Source organism: Alligator mississippiensis, chromosome 1 (assembly GCF_030867095.1).
Source record: "Alligator mississippiensis isolate rAllMis1 chromosome 1, rAllMis1, whole genome shotgun sequence".
NCBI classification, from domain to species: domain Eukaryota; kingdom Metazoa; phylum Chordata; order Crocodylia; family Alligatoridae; genus Alligator; species Alligator mississippiensis.
The window spans coordinates 127,820,234-127,847,993 of NC_081824.1; the positions used below are offsets into that span (position 1 = coordinate 127,820,234).

The following is a 27,760-nucleotide window of genomic DNA, read 5'->3' on the forward strand; positions in this document are numbered from 1 at the left end:
TAAATCCATGCATCCTTGGAACAAGGAGAGCTTTAATTATCTTCCTTTTAATGGCCTCCTGCCATCTTCCTCATACTGTAAGGTGGATGCCAAAAGATGAACCAGTAGTTAGGACAATGTCCTTGAACTTGGGAGACTTGGATTCCACGTGCTTCATCTCTGTGTGACCTTGGACAAGACATTTGGTGTATTTTTGCCTCAATATTCCATCCGTGTAATGGGGAATTTTGATGCCCCACCAGAGAGCAGGGGAAAGGAAAGTAGGGTGGGAAATGATGGTCTTACCTGCTCTAAAGACCCCCTTTGCTCCTGCCCTGTCCTGGCACCCACCTCTGAGACCTGGGTGGCTGTGGGCTGCACTAGCTCAGCTACTATGACCAGGTGCTATGTGGCTGCTTCTGGTGTGACACCAATTCTATGGCCCCCTCAAAGTCTCCACCCAGTTATAGTACTGACCAAGAAAACAACACCACATACCTCTCAGGAATGATTTGAGGTTAAATCCTTTAAAAAGTGTGACTCACTCAGGTCATACAGGGTTTTGGTTCATTAAAATATAATATAATATATTTTCATAGTAGATTGTAATGCCCCCTAGATCCTGCTTCCTGGAAGACAGGTGCTGGCTATCCAGCTCCCACTTTATCCCTCTCTGATATTACAACCCAGATACAACAGTTACACTTCTGTAAAGCAAAAAATCCTTTATTTTACCTTTGGCTGAGGGAGTATCCTAATAAAATGCATTGTTGTGAACCTCTTTAATTCATATTTTTTTCAATCAGAACAAGGTTTTCTAAACCAGAAAGTGTGTGGTATGACTTAGATCATTCATTCCTTTTTATCAAGAGTTTGCTGAAGTAGGACAAGCATTAATCAGACTGAGATGTTCTAAAAGGGTTCGCTTTACAGTGTACAGGATTTCACAGTTCATTACGGAACAGACTCTGCCATTACCGTCATTGTTTGCCAACAACAAGGTTTAAAAAAATTGATGACATAAGTTGATAATGTTAGTTTCCCATGGTCTGCACAGTGTCTGAGCTAAAGCTAGGTCACTCATCATCTTCCAGTCATTCAAATATTGCTGTCTATGCTTGGCCTCTGTCTGGACTGCAATTAATTATTTGGTAAATGGCTTTTGCATTGTGTTCCTCAGCTGCAGAATAGCTACTTTGCTCATGGACTTGCTCGTATGTTGTTTTAAACCAATCTCTTTACAATTTCAGCCATGCATCTCTGATACAGGTATTCTGTTATGCAGTTGTTAAAAGCAGATGTTTATAAATCTATTATTCAACCTTTTTTTACTTCAGTCGAAATAGAACATTTCAGATCATGAGCTAACTGTAGGATATATGAGGGTAATCAAGAATCTTTATATAGCCTCAATTTTGTGTCATAAAGAACAGCCAAAAAGGATCCAAATGCAATATTGAAAGCTAGATGGGATTTTATTTTCTTGGTGTAATCTTGCAATCACATCACTGGCCCAAAACAATTCAGCTCAAAAAACTGTATTTAAGGAGAGAGAGAGAAAGATGAATGTGCAATCACATACATGTTGATATAAAATCTGTTGTGTGGTTTAACTTGTGTGCATAGTTTACTTGTATAATTGCAAGGTTATCTAACATAACCCTTACCTTTAATGTGCATTTTACACTTGCTACTTATGCCCCTTTTTAATCAGAGACTAGGGCTACACCCTTTTTAAAGAGTATGTCGTATGTGTCATGTTAGCTGCTCAAGTTAATCTTCACTCAAAATAGTAGAAGCTATGTTGAAAAGAGAATATTTTCAAAATTTGATCAACTAAATTTTAAAAAGCCAGGTGTTTCTTTTGTTGCACATGAGGAACTTACTTCTCTTTGAGACCAATTAAGTTGTTTCATATTATTTTCTATTTAAACTATATGTTATATATGAAAATAGTTAATAGATCAAAAAAGCTTAAATTTTACATTCTTAGGATACTAAATATAAGCAACCTGGGAAAAAGGTGTGAAAGTAGGTTGGAAAAAACATATGAAAAAAGTATTAGCAAACTTTTACCACTAAAAATTCCATGGCAAAAGGTGCATTTTCCATATTTTTATTTCTTATAATTATTTATTATAATTATTTTTTTATTTGAAAAAAACTTACCAAACATTTACTGCCATCTAGTGGACAGAGAAGAATTAAACATGATCCCTCCTAATCAATGTTGAACACCTGTTCGCTTGTCTCCTGAGCATGCTCTTTTCATTCTTGGTGATTAGTTAAATGAAATAGCTCATTAATGAAAGCTATGTGGTCATAAAAATTGTCAGTCTAAATCAATTGTGTCTGCTTTATTTTCAGTGTATCATTATAAAACTCTGAAGTATGGTTAGATATTTGTGTATAAATTATGTTAATGCGCTCAGTCCTCAGTATTGTTTCTATAATAAGAATTTAAAAACCCACAAACTTTTCCTTGGTTTGGAAAGAAATTGCCTTTTTCTAAAGTCTAAAAATTCTGGGTGATTTAACATAATTGTGCCTGCTAACTATTTAGAGAAAAAAAAATTATTTGTCCAAGTAGCAGGTTTTATTAAATTAAAATCCTGCTAATCTTCCTATACATTTGTTCACTAAAATGGGCCCTAATTCCAATTTGAGGTTATTGGGTACTTTCCAATATAAAAAAAAGAATAAATCAGAAATTATGAGGAATCCCAAGCAATGCACCACAATATGGATTTGCCTTATGAAGGTAGAAAATCTCTGCAAAAGCAGAGAAATAACTGGTTTCTGTCAGTAAAAATAATGAAGGAAAAAATGCCAATTCCATCATGCCAAATGAAGGCAAATTGTTTTGCATGCAGTCATACAATTCATCTAACGCAACATGGAGGGATGTGCCACATTACTTTTTCCTGTCTTGAAAACTATCATTCTGCTTGTTATGTTGTAAACTTTAGCAGAGCCCGTTCATATCAATATTATTAATCAAAGTTAGTCAGAGCTTGTAACATGACTGGCATTATTACCGTTCCTAACTCCAACTGATATCATGCCTCTTTCTAACACTCTGACATTACACAGTTATTACTAATGAATTTTTTCACCATCAGCCGCTACGAACCTACACTGGTCTGCTGCAATCAATGTGGTTGCATGGAACATAAGGGGAGGCAAGTTTTGGCATGTGTCTGTTGCTGTTGATAGTACCGATCAGTGGTTACAGTCACCACACAGTGCTTGGCCTAGTGACCTTAAACAGTATTTACTGTTTAAATGCTGAAACAAATCTCTTTCTTGGTCGTTGCATTGAGCCTTAGAATGGGAATGCTTGTAAGTGTTCACAAGAATGCTTACAGATGATGTACGTATGTCACATACATATTCTCCAATGAGACCACTGTTTCACTATTGCCAATCCCACTCATTCAAAAAATTTTTTAAATGATGTATTTTTTCCCCTTGAATTCAAGCATTTCAGTCATCACATTTTCCAGCAATTGCAAAGGCTAAAAAATTAGTGTTTTGTAATAAGAACTAAACTTGTATAATATGATTCCAGGAGCTAGACCTTTGTGGGGAAAAACCCTGCCAGATATCGTAAACCTCACAATACCATTTCAAGAGTTATCCTCATTCCTCTTTCAAGATGCCAAATAACATATTTAATGTAGTGTCAGAGGAGATGGACTAACATTGCTGAATATGTTGTGTTGCCTGCTCCATGAATGTTGGGTATTTGTTTCTTTATAGCCACCCTGTCACTGTGAGTTGGATCAGGACTGTGCTAAACTCCAGCCTCAGCCACTTTTCTTATAAACTAGCAAACCCTAGCTAACCCTTCATATGGCACTGTCAAGGAATTTGATAAATATCTTGCTGATTATTTATATGACTCTGGCTTATTTTGACAGGTTGATCACATCAGTCCCTCCTGCTACCACTCTTGTGTTTGTAAATGTTTTCCCATAGTACTCAATTGCCATGTTAATGCTCTTGCAGACACTTTCTGCCATAGCAACCTGAGTGAATGGTATTTTAAAATCTCTGCTGGAATGTTTAAAAAAAAAAGAAAAAAAAGAAAAGCCTCTAATTTATTCAAGAGTTTCATACAAGGGCAGATGAACCTATTTATGCTTCCTGTCATAGTGCCTCTCATGTTGCCTGTAAACTGCTTCAACTTCTAAAATCAATAAAGGGCATAGCCCAGGAATAGTAATTATGATAATTGGTAGAAGTCTGCTATCAATTACTAGGAAAGGCATGAGCTGTATGAGAAGCTGACAGTATGGGCAAGGCAGTTTATAGAAACATTGGAATATTCGCTTATAGTCAGATGAGGTCTGCTACTTTCTGTGGGTCATCTTTGCATGAAGGAAATGAGAGCGCTCTGTGTTCTTGGGTTTGGCTTTATTTTTAAGTAATGTGAGTATTCACTGGTCCTGTTAATTTTCAGTAATAAACATTTTTATCTTTTCCTGTGCTCCAGTTCATGATTTGTCCCAGTCCTCTCTCTCCTCTCCTTTCTCAGGAGGACTTCATTAACCAAGTTGAACCCAGCCAAAGCCCAGAAAACCATGTGGAACAAGCCTATACAATCACGGTTCTGAACTGCGATTCAGGAATTTTGTTCCCTCCTTCATTATACAATGAGGAGTTCCTCATATATAATAGGTCTTTCATTGCTTGTGGAATTGGGAAGAGGCCAGAATTATTCTGTATGCTATATGCAAACATTATAGCTTTGCCCATAATGGAAACTTAGGTCATGTTAAATTAAGGTGATAGACAATCAATGATTTAAGTATATATTGTCTTCTAAGAATGTGAGTTACACACATGTGCATGCACACACACACACACACATGTACACAAATAGGACCTCAGATTATTTATGGGAAAAAGTTGCAACTCTAAAGCAAAGTACCCTAACTACTAAACTCTGCCATTGCAGCAATACTGCCATACCATTCTCCACTTGGTTGTAGAGCTTCAGAAATGTGCCTTTCAGAATGAATGCATTGCAGCTAGGAAACAGTGTGTACTGCCATCCAGCCATTAACTCTTCTTGTCAGTCTGATTTCATGACCTGGATGTAGAACATTCACACCTGAAGGCATACTCTGTGGTAAGTTAACTCCTAATGGGGAAAAATCCTATAGTCCACAGATGTAAGTCTGATCGTACAGAATGTCTCGTGATCTACTGACTTCGTGTCTTCCACGAACCAGCAGCTGCACCCACCATCTTTTATAAAGGGATCCGTATGCTGAAATGTCATTATTTCTGCAAACAGTCTTCCTACTACAAAGCTTTGCAGTGCCTCAAGAACAGGTCCCATATAGTGCAGAAGGTTCAACTTGGGTAGGAGTGGGAATACTCCTGTCAGCCCTCTAATCTCAGAAGAGTAGAGGCTAGTGCCATTAAGAAGGGAAAGGGAGTAATTGGCAGGATCTTTGGAACAAAACTAGAATTAGACTCTGTCTGCTCCTCCTTCTTCCCAACCTCTAAAGGAGGCATTCAGCAGAAATGGTGATTCCCTGTTTGCAACCAGTGCAGTCCTCTGCCACTGTCTTAGTTTGTATAAAGGGTCTCTGATAGTGGAAATTTGGCTCCCTATTTCCACTCACCAAAATCTTCCCTGACCTTCACTATGCCCTCCAACCTCCTGAATAGACTTATTGAAGTTCACAAACTTAGTAGGGACCCAGGGCTGGATTAACCTTGTAGTGGGTCCTAGGCAAATAGACTTATGGGACCCCAGCTGAAGATGAAATTTTTATATTACTTTTTTTCACTCAATAATTAAAACATGTAAAATAAACACAACTGGACCCCTTCTTCACTTAGGGTCCTAGGCATGTACCTAGTTTGCCAATGCATTAATCTGGCTCTGTATGGACCTCCTGAATCCCAAACAAGCCAAAAAAGACTAGACAGTCTCCAGTGGGCTTTTGAAAATATTTATCAAGAACTAATAAACCTTCTTCTACAGGGGTTTGGCCTTAGTCCCTGACAGATCTCCTAAGTATTATAACTGTGGGGGAATGACAAGAGATTTGGTTGAAGTCTGTCCAGATTTAATATAATTTAATATTATCTCCATATTTCTTCCATTTTCAGGGCATGCCTTGAGACAGTTTGATTACTTCCTTACCCCCTGAACTCTTCAAATAATAAAAAAAAAAAAGAATTGTAAGAATTATTCATGCAGCTGTAAACAGCTGGTTTCCTATCTGCTAGATAGAATTCCACTCACATTTCAGATTTTATAGCCAAAAATGCTACCATTTCATGCAGTGATCCTGAATTGTAAAACTGAATCCAGTGTTAGACATTTTATTTGGAGTTCAGAAATGTATGGTTTTATGATCAAAGCTCAGTTAGTATTTCCAGACCCAAAGGGTATTTTGAAATATCAGAAAGAAATTGTTGTCACAGATAATGGCATGGATTTACAATGGTGTGTGTTGAATCACTTAGCCTTGCCAGAAACAATCTAAAAGTAACTATTTTCAGGGATCTTGTTCTACAGTGTGTTGTGAGTGTGCAGTAATTTCAGACTACGTACAAAAACTGATGACTTGCTCAGGTTGAAGGGGCAGATTTGTGCCACCCTCACTCATGCTGATTAATATCTCACTCTCTTTGTAGCCTCTGTGTTATTTAAACTTCATGGCCTCCAATCCCAGAACCGTTCCCATTAGGGCATTTTTACACATGCTTCAGGGTGGGCAGGCAGGGGACATTTTAGAGTGGCTCTTGGGGGCTTTCAATGCCCACAGTGACTCCTGTATTCAGTGTCCTGCATTTCAAAATGGTGGCATGGTCACTTAAACTAAAGCTCATTCAATAAACTTCATTTGAAGTGCCCCCGCCACCATTTTTAAATGCGGGGACACTGAATACACGAGACTCTGCAGCATGCATGACCGTGCTGATTAGAATACTCCAGCAGACTTGATTTATTGCATAATCAGAACACAATGGAGTATGTGTATAGGTGCCCATACAAGTTCATGGACTTCAACAGGCTTTGAATTGCAGCCCATATCGCCTGTGTTAGCATAATGAAGTTAAGGCTAGATTCCTATTTAGAACTGATTAAAGATGCACGACAGGCACAGAATGTCAGAGAGGTGAACAGGGGATGTTTTTAAGTGTGTGTATATTACATTGCTATTGCAGAACTAGAATCTCTTTCAGTTGTGCTATTCCCTTTTCTGGTGTTCTGTATTCATACGGTAGCACTGACCACATAAAATATGAGAGCAGTTGCAGCTATTTCATATAATTTTTATATCTGGGCTTTTTGGGGGTAAGTTGCCATTCTTATCCTTATACAGTGTCTTAAAGCTGCATGAAGTAACATCAACATTTGTATCACGTTCTTATCTGCATAACATGGTGAGACCGCATTCTGCCCTGTTGATGTTTCTGGGATAATGCTTTGACTTGACAACATTCATTCATGCATAATGTGAAAGAATATGCCAGGTTACTGATGCTGTTAATTCAGATAGTATCAGACTCTATGTAAGCTAAGCTATGCTGTTTAGCCTGCAAGTAGCTGAAGGCCATTGAAAAAAATCAAACCTGACCACTTATACCATACCCTAAATAAACTCCTTTATGGGTCTCCTTTTGTCAGTAAGATCAGCAATCTTAGCAGAGGATGTGCAGATTGAAATCAGTGGTTAAACTTTCATTGACTACAGTGGGGCCAGGAGTTCCCCGTCCAGTAGCAAGACTGGGTGGAAGTATCATCCACCTTCTCCACAGATCCTCCCTGCCCTAGGGAAATTATTTGTGAGACTCCCTCATCCATGCTAATCACTGATTCAGTTCTACTGTCCTTAGCAATAGTAGGAGTCCTAATGCAGCAGTTTTCTGCATCTCAGATACCCTGTTGATTAGACCTAATTTGAATATGGTTAGATGAAATGGTGGTTAAATCAGCGGTGGCAGGCAGATGGATGCCTGCTCTAGTGCTCTTGATTTTCCTAAAACCATTGGAGCAGAAACTGTGTTAGCAAAAATATCTTTCTTATAGATAGGGCCTAAGAGCTGCAACAAGAGGCATAAACTCCTTTTTGCCCTGCTACACCCCCATCATGGCAAGTCCATCATACTTGATAGAAAGCCAGAATGATTAATTGCCTTTTTGGCTTATGTATATCTGTGTCTTCTCTGTTTATGAGTCTTTTATCAGAGACTTCTTTTGGTGTCCAGGTTAGACCTCTCTGAGGGAAATTAGTCTTCATGGATCTCTTTGTAAGCTCAGAACCTTTCTCTATAAAATATTAAATATTTCCCATTGTGTGCACCAGCTGTAGATATAAAAAAATGTACATGAGCTGCTTGGGAATGGGACTGCCACTTACTAAATGTTTGTACAGCACAGTGGGGCTCTGACATGATGGTGGCCTCCAAATGCTACCATATTGATTATTAATAATATAATTTCTGTATATACAGCTTCATGATGGTGCAAAAGAAAGGCAAGAAAGAGCTGAAATTTGTTCTTCAGTTTTATGAATCCAGGTAGAATAAATTGTAAAAGTGTAAAAGAAAGGGAAATCTGTAGTGTGTTATAGTTAACCTAAGAAAACTCGTAGCAAGGATTAGCTTTTATGTTTCTGTAGTTGAGAAAGCAGAAGTTGCATGTTACTTAATTGTAATTTGGGACTACCTCACAATGGATCATGACATACAAGCACTTGGGTGATTATTATAGGAACCCAAAGTCAGTGCAGAAATATACATTCTTAAGAAATATACATTGCCAGTCAAAAGAATATGTATGTTGGAGTCTATTTTGAGAAAAATTATTTAAGGTCTCTGTCTCTTGCAAGTAGCTATGCCCTTTACAAAAAGCATTTATGTAAAAATCAGCTTTTTTGAGCTAGGTCTGAGCAATAACATTGTGTTAGGTGATGGACATGTGAAAATGTTCAAACCCATTTTGTGAGGGGATCAATATAACAGTACTTCAGGAATGGTGCATAAAGATGATTTACTTTCGACCTTTCTCTGGCTTACTGCAGAAAAATGTAATTGAACTCCACACTGTTCCCTGAGTTATTTGGCCTCCTGTAAAGGAAGCAGAGACAGATCTTTAATAGCAGTTTATTATGATCTTGATAGAAGATCCTGGTGCCTCTCCAGAAAACTCAGGGTAGTAAGAGAAACAGGAGGCAGAGGGTGACAGAAAGAAACTTCTTGTGAGTAGCATTTTTTTGCATGCTTTTCTCTCCACTTTATTCTGTTCCCTTATTTACTTTCTGTCTGTCTGCAACCTCCAGTAATATGCAAAATGCTAGGCTTGTAAGTGCTACTGTTGCCATCAGCTGCCTACAATGTAAGAGTCCATATTAGTCAGTTGACTGGAGAGCTGGTCAACTCTAATGCATTTGGCCAGGTCTCTACTAACATTTTTCTCATGGCTTGTGTCTCATTGGTGGCATTACTAGTCTTGACAAAGCACAGGCATTTTTACATGGAAATTTAGTTTTATAAGCAGAGCTGTCAAAATTCCCCTGACAGCAAATCTCTGCTTAATTTAAAGGATTTAGATACAGTAAAGTTAGAAGAACCTTTCTTTTAGCTAGCTAATGGCACTAGTAGAAATCTGAGAGGAGGGGTGAGGTAAAGGACACATTTCAAACCTCTTGGATTAAAAATACATCATTCTAAACAACTGATAAAGAACTGGAAACATCCTGGCTGCAACTGGAAAGACAAGTGGCCTACCCTAAACCATTGTAAAGAGACAAAGATGTCTGTTTACAAAATGCAAAGAGAGCTATGTTCAGTTGCCAAGTTGCAGGATTCACAGAATATAAACCAGGAAGAACACAGTTGATAAGGAGGAGACTGATCAAATAAGCCTTAAAAGTGCTAATTATAGATTTTTTGCTAAGCCACATCCTTTCTATTTATTTATTTCTGTGATCAGCATCCTGTTATGTTTTAAAAGCAGGATATCAAAATGGTTACATCAATATAAGGTACTTAAAAGCACATCTAAGTTTGTTCTTTTTACAGCTAAAATAAAAAGGCAGATAGCTTAGGTTAGGGATGGGCAAAATACGGCCTGAGGGCCTGATCCAGGCTGCCTCATAGGATCTGGCACACAGGTAGGCACCTGTCAGTTGATTGTGTCCAGCCTATGGCTGCCACCATGATGTTCTGCATGGGGCCAAGCCCCACCCACTCCAGCCGGGGCGGCCCATGCCACACTTCCACCTGTGCCCGCTGGCCACAGCCACAGACAATGTGTACAGCTTCATGGCAGGGCTGCTCCTGATGCCGCTGCTCATAGTACTGGATGGCTGATTGGGTGGAAGGCAGCTGGGAGCTGGAGCTGAAGTACTGGGCGCTAGGGCCACCCAGCTGCAACTTCCTCCCCTTCCAGAGTGACACAGCAGGGGCAAAAGGAAGAGGGGAGGAACCAAGCAGTACCTGGGCGGCTGCACTGAGAGCAGTCCCACCAGGAAGCTGTGCCTGCTGGCTCAGGCTTGTGCTGGCAGGTGCAGGCAGGAGTGGGCAGGGCTCAGTCCCATGGGGACTAGATGTCGGGAAGGGCTTTCCCTCCTCCCACCCCTGGTGAGCTTCTGGGACCTAGCCCCCATACACATCCCGCACTCCCCCCACACACATACCCACCCCATATCCTCCACACACATACACCCACCACACCCCTACATGTACAAAAATAAAGCTTTATTTTGAGCTATTATGCAATCACCTTTATATATACAACTCAAAAAACCATAAATCAGGACAAACATTATTTTTTAAGTAAAATTAGAATATAATATATTGATATGATCTATTATAATGTAATAGATATTTGACTTTTAGGATATGATTTGTTTTTATCTATACTTTGTTAAAATTATATCTTCTGAAAGACTGTATGTGCATGTCCCTTGACAGCTCACCAAAACTCATTAAGTGGCCCTACAGCCAAAATAATTGCCCACCCCTGCCTTAGGTACATCAACCTGTGTATGACACATAGAAAAGTTCTGTAGTCAGACTGTTATTTTTTTCTATATGTCATTACTGTCACTGTTGTAATTGCTATGTATCTATCTCAGAACAAAGACTTGTAGCTCTCATGAAAATGTGGAATTTTGAGCCTTCTCTTTTTGGCCCAAGGACTGAAGGTAAATTAAGGATGATCTAAATGTGGATGTGTAGCTCACAGTAAAATGGTGGATTACTATGTTCCTTCATAGAAACTCATAGTTAGATGAACAGAAATTTGGAGGATTTCTCAATATCTTCACAACTGTTATGGCTAAATGGTGTCCTCTTTTTTTTTTGTTTACAGGATGAGACTGAAGTTATAAAACTTTTTTTTTTTTTTAATGAAAACCATCTAAGTGTTTGGGTTGAAAGCTAGGAGGGAATACCTTTTTAATCACTAGTGTTAATTGTTATTCAAATTCACCTTTCCATTCTTGAAAAAGAGTGCAATGTGTAATATAACTGCTGTATGTTTGGCTCAGGTAGCCAGCAGAGGGCATCCGGGATATTTACAAACTCTAGTCCCAGAGATGTGGTGACGTACTGGTGTAGGGTGACCACCTGTCCCTGGTTTCAAAATGGGATGCTCAATGCTCGGGCATACTCAGCTATCTCTGTGCTCCAGGCTCAGCTGAGCATGTTTTAGAGAAAGGGGAGAGGGGAGGGAATGTCCATTTTTGCTAGGACAGTCCTGTTTTTAACACCCGTCCTGGATGTCCAACTGAAAACAGGACAAAAGTATTCATTTGAAAAAACTGATGAGATGTCCAGGATGGGTGTTGAAAACAGGGCTGTCCTGGCACAAAAAAAAAGCCATATGGGTACCCTATTCTGTTAATGTCTCTGATTCCAAGTGATTAAAGTAAATTACAAAAGGCCACCATGGCTTCCATTTGTGCTGCTATGTCTTTTTCTAGCATCCTGTTTGCTGTCACTAATGTAGGTTCATTGCTATCTTTCACCACTTTGTATTCTTTGCCTTCCCCTCTCACTCCCTCCCCCCCCCACCCCTCCCGCCTTTCCCTTGAAAAATCCTTCCTTTAGACTAGTGATTCTTAGCAAGAGGTGTAATAACACAGCCACGCACCCAGGATAGTTGCTACGCAAAGGGCAGCTTCAGGTTGCCACTGCGCCTTGCCGTGCAATCGTAATCACAAAAGCTCTGGCAGTAGCTGTCCAACATCCCTCTCTCTAGGCCAGTTCCTAGGGTAGCTAACCTGGTTGCCCCACCTGAGTTATGTCATTTTTCTCAACCAGGGTGCTGTGACACCCTGAAGTGCCATAAGATCCTTTTAAGGGTGTCATAGGGTGCTGTTCAATATCAGCACTGTTAGGTGTGCAAATACCTACATGTTGTAATAAGATAAGATCAGAGATCTGAAATCAGAATCCATCATGTCAAAAGCATTCTGACCTGGTATGGTCTTTCTGAGTTCTTTGCAACAGAAGAAACTAAGAGCCAGCATTTATGGAGGAGTATCTGTATTCTGACAAGGCGTACCTTGAGTCTAATGAGGTTGAGAATCACTCTTTAAAACATTTTTTCAAAGGAATATTCTATGGGCTCCTCTCAAGGTACCAGTCTGCCTTTTCACCAGGCTCTCAGAAGGCACTGATCAGCAGTTTTGTCAGTAATCTGGTGTAGGTCTACTTCTTCCTAATCCATACAGGATGCTTAGGAACAGCATTTTCCTACATTCTCCACCCCGCCCAGGGCGGTGGGATCCAGGAACATACCAGATGCTTGCTCCAGTGAGCTACCTCAGCATGGCTGAATGAGCACTTCCCTCTGTGACTAGAGATGCTATGACCCTACTAGGGTGCTGTAAAATTTTGGGGAAACTGCAGCAATGATGTATGTTTCTTCAAAATGGACATACCGAAGCCTTTATTTTGAAAAGCTGATATGCCCTGCAATTAGTCCACTTCCGTGAGATGACCTTTCAATTCCACACTGTTGCTTAGCCCAAGCATTTTCCTCTGGCCAGAAAAGATAGGAGCACAAATGATGAAATGGTGGAGAGGTTTTAGGAGTGTCAGAGCCAAGGAAACTTGATTTTTCCAAGTTAGTTTCACTCAAGAGCAAACAAAATGGTAGAACAGTAAAATTTGAACTTGAAAAAAAAACAGTTCTGGATTGAGTGGACAAGTTTGATTTCCCATTTTCCAAATTATGAAGTGATGCAAAATATAGGTCCTCCTGACTTGACAAGAGATACAGTTTGCATACTATGTAATGGCTAAATATGTCAACTAGAAATGAAGGCTTGTGAAAACAAAAGGGCTTGTCTGATCATTCTAGGGAGGGTTTAATATGCAGAGAAAATTCGGCAAGAGTATTTATTGTCTTTGACTGGTATTTCTAGTCTGCTGACTTGTAAGCTTTTGCACCTTCCCTAGCTTTAAGTGTAAGGTCAGTTGACAGAAAGCTTTAAAGGTTATGGAGGCACATGAACCAAATTACCAATATTGCACTGGGGACTCCTTGCTAACAGCTGATCATTAGATTGCAACATTTTTCTCCGGTTTTATCCTGCTTCAGTGAATTGCTGTGAACATTTCAGGGTATAGTGTCCTCTCATGGTACAAACAGAAGTTTCACATATGTGTCAAGAGGTAAATGTTGCTTTTAAATCATACTGGTAGCGCAATAGCCCACATTCTCCAAACACTGCAAATTCTTCTTGAGTTGTCTTAAAAAGACAGCACAGCTTTAATACTTATAATATGACAATATGGCACGCTGAGTTATACAAATGGATTTCTAACTTATTTTGTTCTGTTGTCACACAACTGTGATAGTATGTGGTAGAGGGGTAGATTCTTACATGTAGACAATGAACTGAAGTTACTTTTTTATTTATGTGCATAACACACAAGCCCTCACTTATGTTCTTTATATATTATGTAATTTCATACACCTCAGAGATTTCAGATTCTTATAAAGACAAGTTTCTGGCTCAAACTTGCTTTCTTTTGGCTGAATGCAGCACCCATTGGAAGGTTGTACTTGGCCACGTCACTTTTTGAGGTGTGGCAGAGTCATACATGGTAACTTGAGTTGAAGATTTATAAATGGTAATATAAGAGAACATGTATAATTTCTTGAGTTCCATTATTATATATTGTGCAAGCATTCAGTTGACTGAGACATACTTAACTTTTGAATCATAAGTAATCTGCCACTACCCAGCTCTCTCGTTTTGCTACAAAGTCTCCTTGCATCAGAAAAACACAAGAGACTGTACTCAGCTCCGAATACAATATTTTCTTTTTTATGCTCAGTGATTTAAGAGGTTGGAATGATGCCTTTGACTAGGAAGGTAATGAGGAAGGCTGTTTAAAATATCTGTTCACTATGGAGCAGTTTGCAAAAGAAGCTGAGTTTGGAGATAACATCATGGTGAGTACAAAAGCAGTGGGTGAAAGATTATTCTGCTGTACTTTTTAGCCCACAGTTTTTGAAAATTTGTTGAAAGTGATGTTGGCATTAAGACTGCAAGCTTAAAACAAAAAACCAGACTGCATTGGCTGCACAATGGACTCAGTAATGTCAGTAATAGCTACTCTTGCTACTGCTGTTCCATAAGAAAACCAAATGTAAATTCTCTTTTAATGTTGAGAGACAATAACCAGATGCACTGTTAGATACATTGACTTCCTCTGCAAATGGAATGCACAGTGAGTGAAACAGATGTATTTTGTCTACGTGGCTGCTTTTTAAATAGAAGAATAAGCTAGAATTTTCAAAATTCTTTTTTGGTTTTGTTACCTTTAATTTTAAGAAATTTGAATGTTTTCATTTGATTTTTCCAGTGTTTGAGGAAAAACTAATTTGCTTTTGGGTGGAAGGAAAGCTTCTTAAATGATGGACTGTGATTCCACCTCTTAAAATTCTTTCTACAGTGCTATTTCTACATAGCTAAAATTGCTATTTGTTTTTGGTTTTTTCACCACTAAGACACAAATGGCTTCTCAGTCAGTGTGTTATTGCTTTCAGCCAAGGAAATTTTTTTAAATCTAATTTTGTAGACTTTATATATGACAGATGGACCATAAAGTTCAGAAATAGTTATAGGCACTAATCAATAGGGACATGAATATGCAATACCTGCAGGTGAGGGCATGTAAGCCATACTTGTCCATTCTGTGGTTGCTGATGGTAATCTAGGGGTGCTTACAAAAATTACTTTTTCATGCGATGAGGCCACCGAAAACACTCTACACCGTAACATAACAAACGTTCATGACTGCTGAGCGCTTTTAGAATGGCAGATTGTGCAAAAATTTAACCCTCATTAAATCAGCTATCAGATGAAGGTGCTTTAGGGCAGAGTACCTTAGCGAACCTGTGGGGTTCAATGCGGTGGCTAACTTTCAGGCGATCCTGCTTGCATCCCATGCACCTTTGCACAGGGCTTCGCTCTAGCCTAGGGCAGGCAGAGCTTGTTTCCTCTGCCTGCCACAGCACAAGGCCAGCTCCACCCCCAGGCCAGAGGGAGGAGGTGGGGCTGGGAGGAGGGGCTGTCACTGACAGCTTGGAAGCAGGGCTACAGCTAGCACCTTCTTGGCACTCTTCAGCAGCCTGGGGAGCCTGCAGACTATGCTGGGAGGTGTGCGACAGCGCCCCCTGCCTCCTGGCCTTGGCCAATGCCTGGAGGTTCCAAGCCCCGCCACCAAACGTCTGTGAAGTCTGAACATGCTGTAGCTTTAAGCGCTTTGTGTAAAGCACAAAAGTTACAGACGGATCAGAAGTGCCTTCCGATCACTTGTGTAAGTGCCCTAGGGCATTGGAAGCAGCTCACTTGCCCCGATGAAATGAAATATTGACAAGGGGAGAGTTCCACAGCAGTTTAAGAATGACAGTAGTTTTAGTGAGGCAGAAGGTTAAAGCATGAGGCCTGCAACCAAGAAATATGGCTTCTCATCTTAGGTCTGCCACCAACTATGTGAGCTTAGGTAAATAACACTGGACCAGCTTTTGCTGTACTTTCTTACCCATACCGAAGGAATAGGGTATCATGGCTGACTGAGCCTCAACTTCCTTATCTGTAATGTTATACATGTAATTTATCTGTACGTCACAGGACTGCTGTGATTCAGAATCCATCATTACTTGAGATCCTTGAATAAAATGGCAGGGTATTTTTATTAAATATAGCCTGATGGGTTCTTTTCTTTAATGACACCTTTTGGCCATTTGAGCTGAGTTTGATTGTGAGCAGCCTTACATTGCTCTTGGGAAAGGAGGACTGAAATATAACTGCCTATGCAAACACAAAATGAGTGAAAGAAACATTTCCCTGTGTTGTTATTCTTATTTTATTTTTATTTTTTTTTTTATTATATTCTTTAATTAGAAAGTAACGAACAGCTTTGGACTCTAACTTACATGTTAGAAATGGGGGTATGCTGTTAATCTGAGTTGTTGATTATAAATCAATACCCAACAAGAAATATTCAGCAAGCTTCCAACGTGAAATGTTTATTTTGTACAAAATTATTTGTACGGTGATCATGATCTCATGACAGTAGGCTCATGAATGAAGCAGCCTACCTGTGGCACCACCATGCCCTGATCCTGTAGCACAATTCTGTCAAGTGAACCCACATACCTACCCATTATCACAGTTCCTCATTTGCTCCTCACATGCTCAGAAATCCTCCTACTTGCACTGAAATACCACCGTAAACTACTTGCTATTATTTCAGTGAAAGCTTGTTTCTAAGCAAGGCCTTGTTTTACACAGTTGTTAGTTATTACTACAGAAATCTAGTAAGTAGACCTAGTTGCTTTTCTACCAGTGTTAGAAAGTCTGCAATTTCTAGGTATTTTGTAAATTTTACAGTTTGCTTTATAAAAGCTCTGCTAGGAGCAAAGAGAACCGGTGGAACCAAGTCTTGGGTTTAAATGCTGCAGAGAAGCTGTAGTCAAAACTTTTGCCCCATGGGGTGTTTTGCCTCCTTAGAAGCCAAGCTTCTGTGTCCTCCTCAGAAACCTGTCATTTCCTGCTCACAGAATGTCAGTGTGTGGAGCAATGTGATGTTTCTTCTTTCTTTTCTACAACTGCACTTGAAAGGAAATTATTTTAAAATACTGCCTCAAAAAGAATGAAATAAACTTGGTAATCATTTGCTTTGGAAGAAAAGACATTTTGAGATAAAGATCATTTTTTAATGGTAGTTGAAGCTGTACATTTTTAGAACATGGAAATTTAGAGGTGGGGAGTTTTATTTTTAAAAACGAATACTAGGAAACAGCACAGAAAGAAAACAGAACCTCTGTGCTTCAGGAAATCTAGAAATCTCACTATGATCCAGTAATGTAATGATGGAAAGGTGAATGGGGGACTTGGGCTCCAGATGCTGCTTAAGCGGGTGGAGGGTTGCAGAATGGAGCTGAGGGGTGTTTCACCCTTCCATTTCCTATCACTACCCCCACACCCTGCACCTTCTTTTCAGGAAAAAGAGAGGGTAGGTCTAGGGAAGGCAGCAGTGGCAGTACACAGAGCAGGAGCAGTGGATGCAGATTCGCTGCTGTGGGAGGGAGATGTTACCTCCTTTTTTTGCTTCCAGAAATCAGTTTAAATGACTGCTCAATTTATGTTGGTGCCAAATAAAGAAGGTGATGTTTCCTGCAGCAGCAAGCCTTAGGCCATTGCCCCTACAGTGTGTGCTGCCCCCGTCCAGAGCGTGGGACTGGCCAGTTACACCTCTGCAGTGTTCCAGAATCCTTATAGGTTATCCTTCATTACCTAGTGGAGAACCAGGATACTTGCCATGAGATGAACAAGTCAGCATGGTGTCAATTTCTGCGAAGCATTCTGAGTTACAACCTTATCCCAGACCAAACAGAAGTTCACTGTTGGTTCCAGGGGAAGGGTATTCGAGCTGCAGGCTAGGAGCCTGCAGCCAGGTTCCCATAGCAATGGCCAGGGCTCTCTGCCAGTGCTCAGTTTCAGAATGGGAGGGGTGAAAGCAGTGAAGGGAGGTCGTTCTTGGGGCTCCCCAGCTGGTGCGGGGAGTGGGATTGGTGAACTGGAGCACCTTCATCTCAAGTCAGCTCCTAAACATCCACCTCACCCTCCAGGGTGGGGCTGAAAAAACTCCAGACTGAACTCCCTCCACTCCCTTTCCCCCCTTCCATTCTGAAAACAGTGACAGGAGACACAAGTTACAGAAAATGCTACATTTTGAAACATTTTTATCTGATACCTCATGCAATGGAGAGTCAGATTTTCACCCAATCAGCCCTTTTTTAAAGCTTTTTGCAGCTGTGAACTTGTGTTTTGTCACAGCTATAAACTACTTTCTGTGGCCAGATCGGACAAAAATGGTCACTTCTCTCTGCACCCTCAGGTGTAGGGCTCCAGGCCACTGATCAGGCTGGAAATAGAAACCTGATTTTCAGTGCATGTATGGAATTTGAAGTCTGGCTAGTATTAAGAAAGTAATTCAGGACATCCAGACCATACTAAGGTAATCAATAGGGTCAGGTCACATGTCAAATTTACAAAAAATGCTGTGATACTATAATTTTATGTCCCTTTCCTGAAAGGCAGTGTAGGATGATGTAAAACTTACGTAAAATTATTATTCCCATATCACTAGCTCTTAGAAACCCAGTTATAGGGGGGGATCTATGGTTCTGGCTAGCATATGGGTACATTAACACACAAAAAGGAGTGGTTCCTATTTCAATGAGGCAAGTATATACAGCACAGTGCAGTCCTGTGTCGAGGTATCAGAGCTCTGAACCAGCTAGTTTTGAGAACAAGAAGCAATATAGTCATGTTAGCTCAGTTCTCTGTCTGTGCTATTAGCCCTGCCTGGATCAATAAAACTGAGAAGCAAGTTTTATTACTCCAGGCAGAGTGCCAGCCTAATGTGGCTATGTCATTCCAGTACCCAAGCTACCTCAGCTACAGAACTGTGACTGGGCAAATTGGACTGATTTTAATTTTATTTAAGAATTTCCAGATTTCCTGAGATTTAAGTTTTGTTCAACCAGAAGTTCAATTTCCAAACTACTATGAAGAAATTGGTATCACTCCAATCATGCTGACTTGAATTAATAAGCATATTTATATGAAAGCAGCAGAGTTTTATGGATGTTCATACATTACTGTAATAGTAACAGAGTTTCTTTTTCTTTAGGTCCAAGCCCAGCCTAAGTCTGTGTGTTGTTGGTATTTTATGGCTTTGTGAAATGTGATGCTTGATTGACCAGCATTCTTACTGGATGTGTCACACTGATTCTGACACTTGTAATCTTGGCAGAGAGGCCTACCCTCTATCAACTGCCGGTCTCCCACGGGCAGAAAGAAATACTGGCAGAGACCAACAAGGTAGCTTTTGTAGGTGTTATTTGTCCTGCATCTTTTATGCAGATGAATTGAAGACAGTGTTCTTGAGGGCTGATACTTTCTAAACCAGTAAGCTATTGTAAAATTAAACATTAAAACAGTTACAATATTTCATATCATCATTTTCTTAATATCATCAAACTTCAAATGATGTATGTGGAAGAGGGAGAGAAACAGGTAGAGAAGTTCTGGGGGAAAGAGACTGCACTGATTTGTCCACTGTGTAAGTACATGGCAGAAGCCTGCCTCTCAATCTCCGCCTGAGATAACTTTCAGCAATGATTCGTTGTTTGGCATTTACCAGATCAACATGTAGACAATAATCTGTTGACAGGAAGTAACAAAACTCCTTTAAGAGACATTTACAAGCCTTCAGAATTGCTTGTTTGGAAATGCCCTAAACTTCTCGCTTCAAATGGTGCATGTATAGGTAGATGTTTTATTTCTCTTGATAGGCCCAAATAATTTACAGGCTTTCTTTACTTGCAGCTCTCCAAGAGTCATCCTTTCATAAAGGCATTTGAGCTCATCCATGCCTGTAGGTACCTACAAGCAATTCCTCAATCGCTGCTGCTTTGTTTTTGCCCCCAGTCATGTGGACAACAAGGCATGTCACTGTTCTTGCTGTAGAAACTTTCTATGGAGAATTAGGCAGGGATCTTTTGGCAAGTTACACCATATATCATCCATAGGGATTGCTGCCAGGTGGAATCCAAAGATGTAACAAAGAGCTGTAATCTATTTAGATCAGCTCTTAGATGGTAGGAACACTAGAGGAGGAATTTTGAAACAAATAATCTAGGTTCATATATATTGAAAGTGAGGTGCTGGCATTTAGCTGCAGCCCTGAATAAGGAGTAGCACATAAACGATTGGATACTGGAATACATAGAGACAGTTGTGGAATACGACATCCAGTTTTCATGTCAACATTTTTTGAAAGGCTGTTGAAAAATTGGAGAGGCTACAGACAGAAGCTTAAATTTGTTAAAATAAGGATGATTAGCCACTTGGACAAATTGCCAAAAGAAGTTGGGAATTCTCTATTTCTTAATGTCTTCATATGAAAATTTGGCTGCCCTTCTGGAAAATGTCCTGTGGTCAGACTCAAAGTATTGGACTCAAAATAGAGGAAACTGGGTTAAATTCCAGTGGCCTGTATTGCACAGGAGTTCAAACTAAATGATTGAATGGTTTGTTCTGGCCTTACTCTGAATCCCACACTCCCTCTCTGGGCACACTCATCTTACAGTGGTAAATGGAGGAAGTAACTTATTGCTGCCCTTGAAAAGGGTGCCTATCAATTTCCACTATGTAGCCATCCTGCTAGTGCAGCTGGTGTGGCATGGGGTAAGAGGAAGCTATGTTTCCGCTCATTTTCTGTCCTCTCCAAATACTTGCTGGGGAGGTGGTTGTGCAGTTTCTGGGCTCCTTACAAGCCCCAGATCCATGGTTTGAGGTCTGGGTAAATCTTTCATGTATATGTGGGGGCCAAAAGGAGTTTAACACAGAGTTAAGGCAAGTTAAGTTAAGGCAAACCTGAAAGAAGAGTGCATTTGCAGTGTTTGCATGTCTTCCTGCACATTTTCCCATTGAGTTTTCCTACTCTTGCCTTCTATATGGATTGACCTGGCTGAATCTAAATGTCAAATAGTTTAAACCACATTGGGAACCATTCTGTGGAATTCAGCTAGTAAAAGGTGTGTGTGCCTGTGCACATGCACATGCATGTGTGTGTGTGTGTGTGTGTAAGTCAGGGGTGGACAATTATCTCAGCTAGAGGACTGCTTTATGAGTTTTGGTGGGTTGTAGCAGACTGCAAGGGTAGCCCCAGCCCCTCACAGCTCTCATGCATTCAGTATCTCTGTCTCTTCTCAGGGATCCCAGTCTTCTGCTTTGAGATGTAAATGTAATTCCCTGATTACTTAGGTCACACCAGGCTGTTTAAGCAGTCTGGCGACCCTCCCCTGCTACTTTATGTCCGTCAGGTAACTGCAACCCACACTCGATGACTGTGCCAGGTCTTCACCCGCTGCTGCTGCTTTAAGAGCAACAGCCAAGGTCAGGAGAGTGTACAGCAGTGGAAGCAGCAGCAGCTCAACCGGGGACTGCTTAGGAGTTCCTAGCATGGGTAAGACCCCTGTGCCCCTCTCCCCACTCTCAGTAGCCACACGCTTTTCTCCCACTACCTCCTCGCAACGGCATCCCCAGCCTTTCCTTCCCCACCAGGTTTGCCCCAAGTACCAACTCTGCTTTTTTATGCCACTGCTGGTAGCCTCTAACTAATAATTCACTAAGAAACATTTATACATATGAAAACATCACTATCTTCATTCACTGGATGATAATGATCTAACTTTTGGGCTCAAGAAAGTTCCCTATACTCTTTTTTGCTTAAGTGTTTCATTCACTGCAAAAGCAGCTACCAGTACATCCTACTAATAAAGCTTTTGTAAGTTCAGAAAACTGTTGGGCTGACAGTCAGTATCAGTGATATAAAAAAAAGAGAGATCCCTTCTCATAAAAACAATTTTTGTTCCTCCAAGAGTTCCCTGGAATAAAAGCTGGACAACAAAGATAGGATGGGCAGGTAGTTGCTGTTGATGTCGGTTCTGTAACTGTAGTGTCAGTACTGGGATATGGGTCGAGAAAACTCCCATTGAAAAAAAAAATCAAATAACTCATGAGTGTTGACTTCAGACGGATAATGAACAATGGAAAAGGATCATCCCTCCCTTTTTAATTAAAGTGGGAAAGTAAAGAAGAAGATCTGCCTTACTGATAGTATGTATGAAAATGCTGATAGGTGTTAATATAAAGTATTACAGAACTCATAGATCAAAGTCAAAATAATATTTCGTTACAATGATGAGAACCTTACAGTGTCCCAGAGTTAAAGGGGAAAGGCAAGGTTTTTTGTGCAGAGAACTCATGAAGCAGACACAACAGTTCCCTTCCTTTCTAGCTCTCTGGGCTTGATCCTGCTAAATGTAATGCTAAGGAACTTCTGGAAGTGCTGGCCACTATTGCCTTCTGGAAGAGTTGCTGGTGTGTGACTTCAGGACTTCTCGTTGCAAGCCCTTTTCCCACAACCAAGTTGCTACCTACGTTTTGGTTGATATTTGCCTGTTGGAATAGTCAGGCACAGACACAAATGTGTGATCCATTTCCAGATGTTCCTCTTGCTTTCTTGGCAGTGAATGAGACTGTAAGCCAAGTTGGTTTATGGAAGAGATTGTTAAATGGGAGTCCACATACTGCTATTAGAGAGAACCTTCTTTTATCACCTATTTACTGCCTTTTTACTACTTTTGTATTTTTATGCTGCTTTTTTGTCCTGCTACAGTGGGGCTGAGAGCTGATAAAAGCAGTACTGTTCATGGCTGTCACTCATTAATTTGGTCCCTAGTAATTCTTTCAATTTCTGAATATTTCATTGCAAGCCTTATAGGCAATTTGTTCATCTGGAAGACGGAAATTTTCTTAAAGTTAAGTTGAAAGATGTATACTTCTTCAGAAAAAGACATATATATTGATGTGTTTATGCTTTGCAATGATAATATTTGTCCATGTGAGACTGAATTTTTTTTTTCTGTTCAGCACCATATGGCTTATTACTATTCACAATCCAAACAGTAACAGCTGCTGCAGGAGGCAAGAATGAATTTCCTTAAGCTGTAGGTGGTGAATGACAGAGCTGATGTCCACAGGTGTATTCCAAATATCCTAATTACCAGTTGACATCCTGTCAGTCATTGGCTTTCAATATACGGGGTGCTCTTCTCAAGTTTGGGTGAGGGTAAGTATCTGTTCTTTATTACTGGCTGAAATGCGGAGTGTTCACGATAGGAGCATTGCCAGCAGATCGAGGGAAGTGATTCTTCCTCTCTATTCAGCACTAGTGAGGCCACATCTGGAGTACTGTATCCAGTTTTGTCCCCTCCACTACAGGAAGGATGTAGACAAATTAGAGTGCCTCCAGCAGAGGGCAACAGAAATGGTTAGGGGGATGGAGAACATGACTTCTGAGGAGGTTCCAAAGAGGATGAAGCTAGACTGTTCTCAGTGGTGGCAGATGACAGAACAAGGAGCAGTGGTCTCAAGTTGCAGCAAGGGAAGTTTAGTTTAGATATAAGGAAAATCTTTCTCACAAGGAGGGTAGTAAAACACAGGAACAGGCTACCCAGAGAGGTGGATGTGGAATCTCCATCCTTGGAGTTTTTTAAGACCCGGCTAGACAAAGCCTTGGCTGGGATGATCTAGTTTGGGAATGGTCCTGCTTTGAGCAGGAGGTTGGATAAATGACCTCCTGAGGTCCCTTCTGACCCTCATTTTCTATGATGAAGCAGCCTTCAGTCTGGTTCTACACTCTAGTTTTGCCAGGAGAACTCAAGTTCAGTGAGTGCACACACTTTCCGCTCCCAGCACCCCTTCATCCTCCTGGCAATGTAACGTAAACTCTGTGAGTGAAAGGAGGCTTCTGCCACTACCTGGTATCTAAGACAGAGCATGTGACCACATACCTGCACTTTCTGCTGGCTACCTCAGTCCCGTCAATGGCTGGTGCTTCTGAGGGTGCACTATGTGTCTTGCCAGCACAGCTACTAGAGTGGCGCTTTCAGAAGCTGCACAGACGCATATGAATTTTGATAGCTTCCTTATGGTGACTGCTTTCTGCTTGATCCCTCCACCACAAACCCTGAGGACATGGACAGATGAAACAATGTATCAGTTGTTTGATAGGGACTGACAGGGTTTGAGCTGTTTTATTCTATCTCTTGCACTGCCCACTCTTCCCTTCAATAAACTACAGTAATTTAGCAGCTGTTATGTTGCAATGTATGCATCTCTAGTTTTACAGAAGCATAGGGCCAGACAGATGAAACAGTTACCCTGGATCAACTGATGCACGTTCATAAGCATCAAGTCCCCCTTTTAAATGGTAAAATTGTTTTGTCTGTCCGTAGCCTGACCATTGCAGGAAGGTGAAGTCCCATTAGTGTTCCTAAAGGAATGAATAACAGAGTCTACTTTTAGTATCAAACAAGACATAATCACCGCACTCTTAAAATAAGGAGGTTTTGGTTCACCCTCCGAATATGAAGCAGCATAAATGGGAAATGAAACATGAGGCATTGGAGCTTTAAAGTGTAATTTACTTCATCATCTATGTTAAAGGTATATGTAAAGTTTAGAGTTTTAAAACTCACAATCAAACATGCTGTTACATTTTGTTCTTATCTTCCAACCACTAGTATCACTAATTTCTAACTCCGGTCAGTTGTGTGTGGAGCAGAAGGGGGTCCTTTTGTTTCTCCTCAGTCCTCTGTTGGCCATTCCTATGGATAGCTGAATTTTTTTGCTCACATGTTTTAATACAGGTGATTCATCAATGTCACTCACACTCCTGTCAGCAGCAAGAGAACAACTTCAACATATTATAGAATTGGTCTGCGTACCTGGCCTTTAACTACAGGGCTGTGATTGGAAATGGCATTTCAACCTCTGTCATTTCTGCACCTGTCAGCAGGTCTCTGGAGCCATTGTTCTTTAGTATTTACACTGAGTTGTTCATGCGCCTGCCCTTTCACAATAGGTTAGACAATTGGAGCATTGTATTCATTAGGTCTTATCTCGCAGAAGCAAATTCCAGAGAGGCTGAAATGTTTAGGGGTGATATTCCCAGTGCATAGACTCCCTGTCACACAATAATCTAATGATGCTCATTAGCAAAAAGAATTGCAGGTTTACTGCACTCCGCACTTTATCTCTCATGAAGCTCCATTGGCAAATAAGACCCAATGGATTTCTTCCTACTCAGGAGCATTTTGAAAGATGTCTGTGACTATAGAAGAGATGGCCCCTTTTTAACACTGTTTGGCATTACCGTGAAATGTGTTTCGGACATTACCTTATCATTGGAATGCTTTAGAATTAAACTGGATGGTTGCATATGTAGTGTGTAGGTATACTACCTTTCTGTCATTTTAACTTCTTTTAAATATAGCTATATATACTTCTCTGTCAATGGTAATTTTTCAAATGTCAGGTCCACAATTGCAGGAGAAACACAGGACTGCAAGAGACTTCCTGGTTCATCAGATCCAGTTTTTTTGCAGGTAGCCTATAATATAATCACTTCAATGAGCTGATCAAGCCATATTTAAAAGTAATTAACATTTTGTCACTCTAAGCCCTATTGGAAATCTGTTCTAGAACGTCACTGTTCAGATTAACAAATTTCTTCCAGCCTGCATTTATCAGTTTATATACAGGTGTTTGGGGGCCAATATTGTCCTTTAGCTGATAGGGTATTTTTTCCTCCCTAGTGTTTCTTCCCCTTGTGTACTTAAAGATAGAACAGTATCCCCTTTCAGCCTTTGTTTTGCCAGGCTAAACAAGCCAAACTCATTTAGCTCTCTCATAAGAGAGGTTTCCATTCTCCCTCCTTCCTAGCTATCCTTACTATGTCCCTGTTCCAATTTGAATCTTTCCTGACATGGCAGTAAGCAATCAAGACATTCTGGGCATGTCTCCAGAGACATTTACAGCAAAGTTGATTAACTGGCTCAGCAGTAAATGTCTTGCATCTACACATGCGGGGCAATTAGGCTGGAGTAAATTAATTAACCTGGCAGCAGGGTAGTACTTGTAAATACAAGTTGTATCTTGCTGTGGAGTTTTTTATTACTCAGCATATGTAGACACTGGGGGTGGCTGGCTGGGGCACAAGAGTGCTTCAGTGCGGGGGCTGCCTTCCAGCTAGCCCCAAACTAAAGCACCCTTGTGCCCCAGCCAGCCCCTCTGCAGCACACTGAGCCAGGGGGAGCAGCCCCAGGCTGGCAGCCTGACCCCCAGGACCCCCTGCAAGCTGGGGCTGCTCCAAACCAGCTCAGTGTGCTGCAGTTCGGGGTACACATTCAAACAGCACTCCAAGGAGCAATCAACTCCAAAGCAATAAACTCCAGAGCTTATTGCTTCGCATTAGTTGAACGTGTAGACGCTCCCTCTAACCCCCAACTGGGGTGCCTCTTGGGAAAGGACACCATCTGTTTACATGGCTCCCATTAATACAGTAACAAATCCATAGCCATCCAGAGATAAGTGTTTTGTTGTTACTGTTCTGCACAGTAAATTATGATGGAAATTACTTCAGCAGGGGCTGAATCCAGGCACAGGTAGGTATCAGAATAGAATTAAGTTTGACCTACTATAAAGTATGGCCCCTGCTACTAACAAAAAAGCCATTAGCAGTGTTAGACCTATGGGATATAGTTGGTTCTATCCAGTTATGAGAGTGGCTGGTCAGCTCATGGTAGCCAGAGTGGGAGTTACTTGGAGATACACTCTTCAGTACCAATTCCATCGTGCCCCTTGAATGTAAATGGGATTCCTGGAAATATCTTTATACCAGCCCAGATGGGAATTTGCTGCAAGAGAGTTTCTTAAAAAAAATAAATAAATAGTAGTGTCAGGCATCATTTTCTGCCTGTTTCTGATTCACTGGAAAAGACCAATTACATCAGCTTTCTTTGATCAATGCAGTTCTACCCAGTTTAAACTTGGAAACTGCATGGCAGCCAGATCAATGCAGAAAAGTGACATCAGCAAAAAAATTGCTCTGTATAACATAAAACTAAGTTTTTGAGCTGCTTTTGCCTGCCAAGTCTACTCCATCAGGGTGACAAAGGATCACACAAGCCAAAAGAGAGGAACTCACAGACCCTTGTTTCCTGCCGTGTTCTTTCCAGCTGCTGGCCATATCAGGCAGAGGATCTATGTCATTATCCATCTCAGCATAATTCTGTGAACAGCTCTGATTACCTCCGGGTTGTCACTGAGGGCTAACCTGGCTCTTGTGCAGAACTGCATTCACCAATCAAAGGCCACTAAATTACTCAGTGAGCAAAAATGATATCTGAGCTGGTGGCTTGATGTAAAGCCATTAATATCAGACATCAAGACCCTTCCTGCTCCTGTTTCCCTTTCACCTCCCCCATCCCCTCGCAGTCCAGCTCTCAATTCATAGGGATCTGAGGTGGGAATTTGCTCGTAGAAACTCCCTTTTTTGGTAAAGCAATGAGCCAGTGAACTTCATACACAGAGGAAATTAACTATGGCAGGATACCTAAGGGACTGTCAGTAAACACGGGGTTTGGTTTTTTGGGGGGGTTGGGGTTTTTTTTGGGGGGGAGGGGGAGGACCTTTGTTTGTTTGTTTCTGGTGTTATTTTAAAAAAATCTAAACCACCAAACAAAATCCCTCCTCCAGATTTCAGAAGTAGGCTTAAACCCTTGCTCGGCTGCCTTCCTACCTGTGCTTATGTTACATCCGCCCACTCAGTAAGAGATACTGGTAAAAGAAGTTCA

The 27,760-nt window shown here is 40.8% G+C and overlaps 1 protein-coding gene across 3 annotated transcripts in view; it reads left to right on the plus strand.

Moving 5' to 3' along the window:
- The window catches only part of SASH1 (SAM and SH3 domain containing 1), an 843,969-nt gene that overhangs the window by 547,776 nt on the left and 268,433 nt on the right, over positions 1 to 27,760 (plus strand). The window contains exon 1 of one of the 3 annotated variants that reach the window (XM_059713862.1): positions 14,252 to 14,428. The exons of the other annotated variants lie outside the window; for them this stretch is intronic. Coding sequence (XP_059569845.1) covers positions 14,384 to 14,428 — 45 coding nt within the window. The 5' untranslated portion in view covers positions 14,252 to 14,383. Of the gene's footprint in view, positions 1 to 14,251; positions 14,429 to 27,760 lie in introns of those variants that run through there. 3 annotated transcript variants of the gene reach the window in all.